At 37.1% G+C, this 10,943-nt stretch overlaps 1 protein-coding gene across 1 annotated transcript; it reads left to right on the top strand.

The window, feature by feature from the left end:
* Window positions 1-8,878: 8,878 nt before the first annotated feature.
* Window positions 8,879-10,063, top strand: LOC131060978 (mitochondrial uncoupling protein 5). Its single transcript, XM_057994472.2, has one exon. It carries the CDS (start codon window positions 9,108-9,110, stop codon window positions 9,990-9,992), a length of 885 nt encoding a protein of 294 aa, XP_057850455.1. The 5' UTR covers window positions 8,879-9,107; the 3' UTR covers window positions 9,993-10,063.
* The last annotated feature ends 880 nt before the right edge of the window (window positions 10,064-10,943 follow it).

The raw sequence follows: 10,943 nt of genomic DNA, 5'->3' as shown, positions 1-10,943 counted from the left end.
ATACCTGTCAACATATGGAAACCGCCACCTCCTCTCCTACTAACCTACTGGTCATGCCACTGCAATGTGCTCCCAGGCCCAAATGTGAAGCAGTACGACTCCTGTGTCGAGATTTTGGTAATCCCGGTATAGACAAAGGTGCATATCATGGTACAATGGCTCGAGCATCACTGCACCCCAACAATAGACCACACAATCCTCTAGCATGTAGTAAACACATCTATCCCATCCAATAGAAAATCCACGTCTACTCAAATTTGGCATCAAGCGTCCACTGATCAAACTGCAAATGAACAACTCCAATCATGGGATGTGCCAAATCTGCATAGCCTGGCCTAAGTGTATCTGCATACCCTCCATAGGTAGCGTTGCACACTCGCGTACCTTTCGTAGGTAGTACTCTCCTCCATCCAACCTATACTTGGAGATCACATTCTTCCATCCTATTGGAGAGGCCATTATCACACTTCTAGACCTTTGGAGGATCTCTCACATTCTTCCATCCTACCCATTTTTCTCTCATTTTTCTTTTTCTCATCCTCCCTTTTCCTCTCCTCTTCAGTCATTTTCTTCTTTTTGAGAATTTTCCCAAAAATTATGCACATTCTCGGTTAAATTCTTGAGGGGGCATATGCCACCCACATCTTCACACTGGGGCATCATTTTTTTGTCTTTTACCCATCACCAATTTTTCTGTTGTGTAAAAGGGGGGCAAAATGTAGACGTCCAAAATTAATTAAATTAAATATTTAATTAATTTTATCCTTTCTACGTAATTAATTAATTTAATTATGCTAACTTTATTCCTCTCAGAACTAATTAAATTAAATTTAATTAATCCTGTCACTATAGTCTACTAAATGATTTATTAAATAAACTGATTATTCCCTATTCTTCTAAAGTTCTCAAAACCAATTATTTCTTCTAAATCTCCTTTAGGTTAATTAATGAAAATTAATTAACTAACTCATGTGATTCCTACAAATCACTTTCCCTAATTCTTCATTATTCTAATTAATTCTTCTAGAAGCCTACTTAACATTATTTTCTAATGTTTAATTCCTCCACTCATTCTCTCTCCTCTTGTCAAATCCTCCTACAAATCCCACTTGTCTTCTAATCTTCTATTATCCTACCTAATCACCTCCTTAATCATTTTCTAGTGGCTAATCCCCATGATTAGCCACCAAGTCAATCAATAGCCAGAAATGGCTAAGTCGACTTGTCCCCTCCTCACCTTCCAACCTTAAATGCACCTAATTGGGTCATTTCAAGGATTTTAAAAATTCCCATTCCCCCATGCACTCTCATCTTCCTAAGTAATTTTAAATTCCTTTTCCCATCTCCTTTCCCTATGCACTCCATTATTTGAGAATTTTTAGTTCTCTTGTTCATCCCCCAAGGAATTTTTAATTCATTCTTGTCTTTCCAATGTACTTGGGATTTCTTCCCCATGTACATTGTGGAGTGTTGGGAAAAGAAATGCCTTTATGGAAAATCTCTCTCAATCCATGTCTTTCAGTCTCCACCCTTAATCATCTTTCAATCTCAACTGTCCATTTATCCCCTTACAAATCTATAAATTGGGGTCTCCACCCCTTCATTTCACATCTCCAATTTGTGCAATCTTATGCTGTCAACATAGCTTTAGTAATCCATCAAGAGCATCATCACTATAGGAAAATGCCCATTTAGAATCCATGGTATCCATATCCTATCTTTTAGCACTCATCATCCATTTCCATTACCATTGTTGTGCAATCTTGGAGAGCAATCCACAATCATATCAAAGAGCCAATCCAATCAAGTGAAGATAGGGCGCTTCTCTACTTCATCAAAGGCTCAATTAGAGGATAAGAGAGCTTCACATGAAGGTATAATGGTTTATATTGGATTTATGGTTTATGCTTATTTTGATTTATTCTAACCATTAACCTCTCTTGTGATTTTGCCTTGGTTCAGTTTGAATAGATCTAAAATTGGTGTACATATATGAACTTTGCTAATTTTAACCTCTAATTTTTCACTCCTAAGTTAATCCTTTCAAAATTTAGTTCATATCAAGTTAGCATGTGTGCCAAAAATATCAAATTGAATAACCAATGATATAAATTTATAATCTATTCCTAGGTAATTAGCAACCAGTTGGAAGGAATCAAAATGACTCATAAGTATATTGAAGCATTATCTTTGTATTATTCTCTAGTTCATTTATACATTTACATCTACATTATTTATGTAATAAAACCACAATATTGCACATCAACTTTTAAGGGCTTGCTTCTAATTTAGACAAGTCTACGTTATCACCTCTCACCTAAAAAAGTAAGCCCCAATATGCTTCCTAGCATGACACCTATTAACAATAGGACAAGGTACAACGATATTTAAAGGTTACATCAACAATAGATTATGATGCAATAAGGAGATAAATATGCATGATGTAATTCAATCTATGATCAACTGATACAATGCAACCTTATTTAAAACATAGTTCTTACTAGAATTTCTACACACCTAATCTGCGGTCTAGATTTGACTTGTTAGTTCTAATTATTTGATATGGAAGTTCAATAGATCAACCTCAAAAGATAATAGGGTTGAAAACAACTAACGCTCCTTATCCTTCTTCAACTATTTATTTTTAGCTTGTTAATATAGATCTCTCCAATTCATTTTTTGATTATCTTAATTAGATTTGAATAATATTATAACATGAAGCAATTTTTTTCCTACGAGATGAGATACAAGAATTTTTTGGTCATTAGCGCAATTACAAGACACATATCATTCTCACAAGCATAAGGATCATGATAAGGTGGACTATAATTTAATTAGATCTAATATCATATTGTAATGGAAAGTAATTGTTTTAATCTATGAATATTTTTTATCTTAAAATCTATCCAAAACATACATTTTATTTTGGTGTATGTATGTATGTATGTATGTATGTATGTATGTATGTATGTATGCATATGTGCATAGTGTATATATGTGTATTTTATATATGTATGTATATATATGTACTCATGTGTAAAGAGATAAGGTGGCAACACAACTTCCTACACTAATTTTGAGAGGAGGATTATGGATAAACTTTTCAAATCTTCACAATAGTTATTGTTGACCATTTTGGTGTCAACCTTAGTCATGCAAATAATAGGTATGAGATAACCTACTAGCTAAACCCTGCTACTTCCCTAAGGGCTTAAACCCTAAACCCCTTAAGGCTTCTTGCCTTAGCTTCTTTGGCCTTGTTCTTTTCCTGTGTTGACAGGTTGGAGAAATCATTTCACTTAAAACTACTGGTTGGAGTGTCCCTTTTCCATCCTGAGACTGGTCCCTTTTTACCTGCTACCACTAGGCAGGAGGCATTTTAATTGTTTATCGCTCAATCACAATAGAAAGGACATGCCTTTGAGTCCCTCTGCAATATTGCAGTAACTGCTAAGTATTCACCACTCTACTGCGAAAGTCGGAGTTGGTGGTGGGGTCCTCTTTGTGGTATGGTGGTGGCTGCTAATGCCTTATCGAATTATCAGAGTGGTCAGGATTGCAGGTTGGGTCCCTTTTAGGGTGTTGTGGTAGCCAAACAGTGGGAAGATTAACAAGGTTATCGCGGGGTCACAATAGTTATGACTAACTGTCACTTGACCCATGTGATATGGCGATAGGATGTTGGTGATGTGAAGGTTTGTTACTACTCTACCGCGACAGTTTGGGGACAACATTCTCTTTCCCCCGCAAGATGGCAACAGACTTGGCAGTGGCTGAGTAATGGATATTGCAGTATCACAATGGTTTATGTTCTATCCTTGGTTGTGGTACAACAGTAAGGTTTTTTAGCTGATGGGGCCAACATGTTTTTGTGGCTCAATCTCGGTTGTAGAGATCGGGTGGCCCAAATTTAAACCTGAAATGAGTGTTGAAATTCAAATTAGTGCCCAGGGGTGGTTGTTGACCTAATGGGTTGAAAATCAGTTTCTGATCTCGTCGATGACCCAAATCAGATCCAATCTCACTCCAACCACTTTTGGAGACTGAGGGATGATTGTCATTACTCCACCATGGCTTCTGTGGACATTTATCTCAACCACTCATGCCCATTTATTGCATGTAGAAGACTTTTTGGGATTGACAAGGACAACATACGCCATCCAAATGCAGGGATTCTCTCCAAATCTAGGGATTGTTGCTTTATCTTAATTTTGTAAAATATCTTCAGTCATGCAACATCATATCAATCAGTGAAATCTGATCCTCCTTCCTCTATGACCTAACCCTAGTTAATTTAGGGTTTCAAAATGAAATGCTCCATCTAAGTTATGCTTGATCTATAAAGACAAATTTTGTAGCATATTCAAGGGGTTCTTCTCCCTTTTCTCTTTCAGAGATCTATGATTTCTGCAATTGTAATTGTCTTTTCTTTATGTTAATAAATCATCCACCTTGCCTCATCTCAATTGTCAAATACATTGTGTGTTATGCACCCTTTTATTTTGCAACCTTTTCTTCTTTTGTCTTCAGAATTCAATTTGTGTTAATTTTTGCCTGCCTATGTTGTCTATGGATATCTCTCAATCCCTCTTAGCATCTAGTTAGGTTCTAATCTTCCTATTTTTCCTTGAAGATACTTGTTAGATTGAGATTTGTGTATATTTTTGGATGGTTTATTGATGTCTTGTACATTCACAGTCAAGGAAAGAAACATATTTCAATCTAGGTGCATCGCCCCTCATTTCTGTTTCAACATTCCTTCTCTCCTTTTCCCCTCTAGATCATTAGCTTAGGCTTTACAAGTGTTGGGTTGGTCCAACACTGCACCCTAATTGGAAAGAAAACCAACCTTCTTTGGAGATTCAACCTCACCTATGCAAAGTCCCACACTTGGAGGTTGTTTCCATGTTTCACAAGGTTGGGGTGCAAACTTTTGCGACAATAGTTATATGAATTAAATAGAAATAAACAAAAATATCATTTATACCACAATAAAATAATTTACATGGAGAAAACCCTTTTAGAAGAAAACCACACACTCTAAAATTTTCCTAATGTATTATTTTGAAATCAATAAGGTTACAATATACTTGTAGGGCAAGCTTTCTCAAAAGTATCACCAACCAAAGATCTAGAGGCGATGGTGAGAATGTTTCCCTCAAACCCTTACAACCTAATAGCTATTAAACTCTCTCAATACATATATCAATTGTGATTTTTTAGGGTGTTGTCCTGAAACCCCTAACAAGTGTGTGGGCTCCAGATCCCCCACTAGAGGGATGGGCCCTCGAATCCTACAAGGGTTACACCACCCATTCTCCTCCTCCTCCCTGCACTATATTAACTTATTGTGACTGCAAGGTTGAGACCTCATTTTTATTAACAATATGTATGTGTGTATACTGAATGCATGTACATGTATGTGAGAGCATGAGCTTTTAGGCTGAAACCTCTTTGACTAAGAGTCAAGGATAGAGGGGTATCCATTCCACTAAATTTGCCTGGGCCATAATCTCGACCTCATCCCTTATGATGTTGAGGTCTTGCACTTAGAAAGACTTTATCCCTCATAGGCTCATTCAAAACCATTCATTCTCATCAATAGACAATAGTCCATTAACAAAATAAAATATTTTTAAAAAAATATTTAAAAATATGTTTTATAATGTGTATGTGTGTAAATAAGATATGATAACAAAACAACCCCCTACACAAATTTTAAGATAAGGGTTATGTAAAACTTTAGAAATATTTACAACAGTTACAAAAATAATAATAGATATCATTCATAAAACACAATGATTTATGTAGGGAAGACCCTTTTAGGAGAAATAGTGCACACTCCAAAAGTTGCCCAACATTTATTTTGAAATCAACAAGGTTGCAATATACTTGTAGAGAAACCTTTCTCAGGAGCATCACCAACCAAACATCCAAAGGCAACTCAATAGCAGCCTTCAACATTCAATATATTAACCTTGTTGTGATTGCAAGGTTGGTACATCATTATTCATAATAATATGTATATGAGAGCATGAACTTTTGGGTTGAGACCTCTTTGATTGAGAGTCAAAGATTGAGGAATATTCATCCCACCAAATTTTCTTGGGCCACAATCCTTGAATTCATTCCTTATGATGTTGAGGCCTTGCACTCAACAAGATATGATCCCTCATAGGCTCATTTAGAACCATTCAACATCACCAATAGATCAAGAGTCCATTTAATACAAAATGAAATCTTTTTTGAAAACTCATACAAATAAGATTTTTCAATAAAAAGTAAGACAAGAAAAATATATTATTTTTGAAGCTCTACCTATGAAAGAAGAGACGTGTCAAAATGGTACATTAATAACTTCTAGCTACCCAATATAAGAGCATGAACTTTTAGGTTGAAACCTCTTCGATTGAGAGCTGAGTAGTGAGGAGTATCAATTCCACCAAATTCACATAAGGCATAATCTAGGCCTCATCCCTTATGATGTTGAGGCTTTGCACTAAACAAGACTTGATCCCTCGTAGGCTCATTAAGAACCATTCGGCTTCACCAATATATCAAGAATCCATTAACAAAATAAAATATATTTATAAAACTCATACAAATAACTTTTTTTAATAAAAAACAACACTTATAGAGACATAATGTATTTTTTATTTTTATTTTGTATGGAGGATTTTTCATCCACAAAAGCATTTTAGCTACTTGATATGAGAGCACAAGTCTTAGGCTAAAACCTCTTTGACTGGGAACCAAGGACTGAGGGGCAACCATTTCACCAAATTTGTCTAAAGGACAATCTCAACTTCATCCATTATGATGTTGAAGCCTTGCACTCAAAAATACGTTATCCTAATGGACTCATTACAAACCATTCAACTTCACCAATCCCAACCTCATCCCTCATGGCATCTAAGCCTTAACCTCAGAAAGACATTATCCTAATGGACTCATTAGGTACCATTCAACTTCACCAATCCCAGCCTCATCCCTTATGGTATCGAATCCTTGCACTCAGAAAGACAATATCCCTAATGAACTCATTACAAACCATTCAACTTCATCAATCCCAGTCTCATCCTTTATAGTGTCAAAGTCTTGCACTCAAAAATACATTATCCCCATCGAACTCATTAAGAACCATTCAACTTCCCATCACACCAAAGACGTATTCACAACTATACTATTTTTCAAACTCTTCTTATGAAAGAACAAAAGTGTCAAAATGGTACATTAATAAAAGACCACTTCTATAATAACATCACTTCTAGTATCCTAAACCATAGGTCTTAGGCTAAAACCTCTTCGACTAGGAGCCAAGGATTGAGGGACATCTATTTCACCAAATTTGTCTAAGTCACAATCCTAGTCTTAACTCTTATGGCGTCGAAGCCTTGCACTCTAAAATACATTATCCCTAATGGACTCATTAAGAACCATTCAACTTCACAGCACACCAAAGATCCAAAACTCTACCCAAGATAGAAGAGAAGTGTCAAAATGGTACATTAATAAAAAGATCACTTCTATGATAACGTCACCTCTAGTATCCTAAACCAAATGTATATGAGACCATGAGCTTTTAGGTTGAAACCTCTTCGATTAAGAGTCAAGAATTGAGGGGTATTCATTCCACCAAATTTGCTTGGGCCACAATCCCAACCTCATCCCTTATCATGTCGAGGCCTTGCACTCAACAAGACATGATCCCCCATAGCTCATTCAAAACCATTCAACTTCACCAATAGATCAAGAGTCCATTAAAAACAAAATGAAATCTTTTTTGAAAACTCACACAAAGAAGATTTTTCAATAAAAAGTAAGACTTATGGAAAAATATATTGTTTTTGAAGCTCTACCTATGAAAGAAGAGGAGTGTCAAAATGGTACATTAATAAGTTCTAGCTAGTCAATACAAGGGCATGAACCTTTAGGTTGAAACCTCTTCGATTGAGAGTTGAGTAGTGAGGATTATCAATTCCACCAAATTCACCTAAGACACAATCTCGATCTCATCTCTTATGATGTTGAGGCAAGACTTGATCCCTCATAGGCTCATTCAGAACCAATCAACTTCACCAACAAATTAAGAATCCATTAACAAAATAAAATATTTTAAAAAAATTTACAATTTTTTAATATAAAAAATAAGATTTTATTTTTTTATTTTTTTATGGAGGATTTTTCATCCACAAAGTCATTTTAGCTACTCGATATGAGAGGACAAGTCTTAGGCTAAAACCTCTTTGACTAGGAGGCAAGGATTGAGGGGTATCCATTTCACCAAATTCATCTAAAGCACGATCCCAACCACATCCCTTATGGTGTTGAAGCCTTGCACTCAAAAAGACTTTATTCCTAATAGACTCATTAAGCACCATTCAACTTCAGAACACACCAAAGATCCAAAACTCTACCTATGAAAGAAGAGAAGTGTCAAAATGGTACATGATAAGAAGACCACTTCTATTAAAATATCACCTCTAGCATCTTAAACCATAGGTCTTAAGTTAAAGCTTCTTCGACTATGAGACAAGGACTAAGGGATACTATTTCACCAAATTTATCCAAGGCACAATTCCAACCTCATCCTTTATGATATAGAAGTCTTGCACTCAAAAACTCAATAAGAACTATTCAACTCCCCAACACACCAAAGACCCATTCACAAATATACTATTTTTAAAACTCTACCTACCTATGAAAGAAGAGAAGTGTCAAAATGGTACATTAATAAAAAGACCAATAGGCAGACCAAATAATGAGACAATTTCAACAACCAATGAGAACTTTTCAAACTCTAAAAGACCAGACACGTGGCAAATGCAGTGGAATTCTAGGTCAATGTTACGCGGCGTCGTCCAATACAAATCGATCTGATTTCCGACTCGGGACGCGCTTCTCTGCTCTTTCCTGCGCTTTTCCGTTACGACTGGAATCTCTCTGTTTGACACCATCTCCACCTATATAATCATGACTTCGATCTTCTGAGTGGAGGAGCATATGTGATGACTCACATTCCTCTGTATCTCCTCCTGTTTTCCCCCGTCATGAAACCCACTTCCTGGGCAACAGAACAGTAAAACCCCCTTTTTTTACAGAGAAAAATGGTGTTGAAGGCCTTTGTGGAAGGAGGCATAGCCTCAGTAGTAGCAGGGTGTTCCACTCACCCGCTGGATCTGATCAAAGTGCGAATGCAACTGCAAGGGGAGCTCAATGTGGGTGCTCCAAAGGGAGGGCCGCTGGCTGTAGGGATCCGTGTGATTCAGACCGAGGGTTCCATGGCGCTCTTTTCTGGGGTTTCTGCAACTATGATGCGGCAACTGCTTTATTCGACTACAAGGATGGGGCTTTATGACATCTTTAAGGAAAATTGGAAGGAGAAGGGGAGTTCTAACCTTCCCCTGTTTAAGAAGATCGCGGCGGGTTTGCTCGCCGGTGGCATTGGGGCCGCTGTGGGAAACCCTGCGGATGTGGCGATGGTGAGAATGCAGGCGGACGGACGGCTGCCTTTGGAGCAGAGGCGGAATTACAAAAGTGTTGCTGATGCGGTGGCGCAAATGGTCAGGCAGGAGGGCGTCACTTCGCTCTGGACTGGTTCGGCTTTGACGGTGCAGAGGGCTATGATTGTGACGGCTTCGCAGTTAGCTTCTTATGACCAGTTCAAGGAGAGCATTCTTTCGCATCATTTAATGGCGGACGGAATCGGTACTCATGTGACTGCAAGTTTTGGGGCCGGATTTGTGGCCGCCGTGGCTTCGAATCCTGTGGATGTCATCAAGACGCGGATCATGAACATGAAGTCAGATCCCGGGCAGCCGGCGCCTTATTCCGGTGCCCTTGACTGTGCTCTGAAAACTGTCAAGGCTGAGGGTCCTATGGCGCTTTATAAAGGGTTTATTCCGACTGTTACCAGACAAGGGCCTTTTACTGTGGTGCTTTTCGTGGTTCTGGAGCAAGTCCGGAAGATTTTAAAGGATTTTGATTTCTAGATTTTATCTCAAGATTTCAAAGGATTTCTTCAATTTCTGATATTAATTGACTTTAGTACTCTTCTGTTGTCTCTTGCTCTCCATCCAAAGTTTTCATTTAATGTTCTTGTTTTTTTGCTAAAAAAAAAGTCTTTTTTTCTTTTAAATTCGGATACTGACAGGAATGATTAAGATGACGTCTGAATTCAAGAATCCTGTAAAATAAATCTATAGCTTGGATTCGTGATCATGGAGTTTTTCTTTAAATTTTTTATATGTGGTAATGGATTTTGTGACAGTGCTGTCATATTTACAATTTTATTCTGGACGAGAGTTGAGATGCAGAGTTAACAAAACTTGGGTTGGGCAGTGTATTATTATGGCCTCTTTCCTGCCCTTTTAACAGAGTTTTTATTTTGGTTTGGGGAGAATTGGGAGTCTATGTTTGAAGAAATAATATGGGAAGAATTGGGAGACTGTGATTGAAGAATTGCAGAGTGAACAAAACTTGGGGTGGGAGTCTATTGTTATGGCCTCTTCCTTGTTCTTTTTACAGTTGTTTTTTCAATTTGGGGAGAATTGGAGTCTCTGTGAAGAATGAGCATGGAAATTAGGAAGACTGATTGAAGAATTAATTTGGGGAGAATTGGGAGCCTGTGTGAAGAATCAGGGGAAGTTTGAGGGTTTTTTTTTTTTTTTTCTTTGTAATCTGATATATTCATCTGTGAGTTAAAGCAGTCACTGGATAAGCTGTACGTACCATGTTAAATTAGATTATGAATTTTTATATTTGATCTGCACATTGGATAAACTCTACCTACAATGTTAAATTAGATTATGAATTTTTGAAATTCTATCTACAGATTATGTGTTGACCAACAGTTAACTAATGACAGAACACTCAACACCAATTGGATCTAAATATTATACTTCAACCAACACTTAACTAAATTTATATGCTGACAAAACACT

The sequence above is a fragment of the Cryptomeria japonica genome, chromosome 9 (genome assembly GCF_030272615.1).
Source record: "Cryptomeria japonica chromosome 9, Sugi_1.0, whole genome shotgun sequence".
Taxonomy (NCBI): domain Eukaryota; kingdom Viridiplantae; phylum Streptophyta; class Pinopsida; order Cupressales; family Cupressaceae; genus Cryptomeria; species Cryptomeria japonica.
The sequence above is the reverse complement of the archived record's forward strand: the minus strand, read 5'-3'. Positions and strand labels throughout refer to the sequence as shown.

Bases quoted from the DNA above. Each gene is read 5' to 3' on its own strand.
- LOC131060978 (XM_057994472.2), top strand. From the start codon at position 9,108: ATGGTGTTGAAGGCCTTTGTGGAAGGAGGCATAGCCTCAGTAGTAGCA.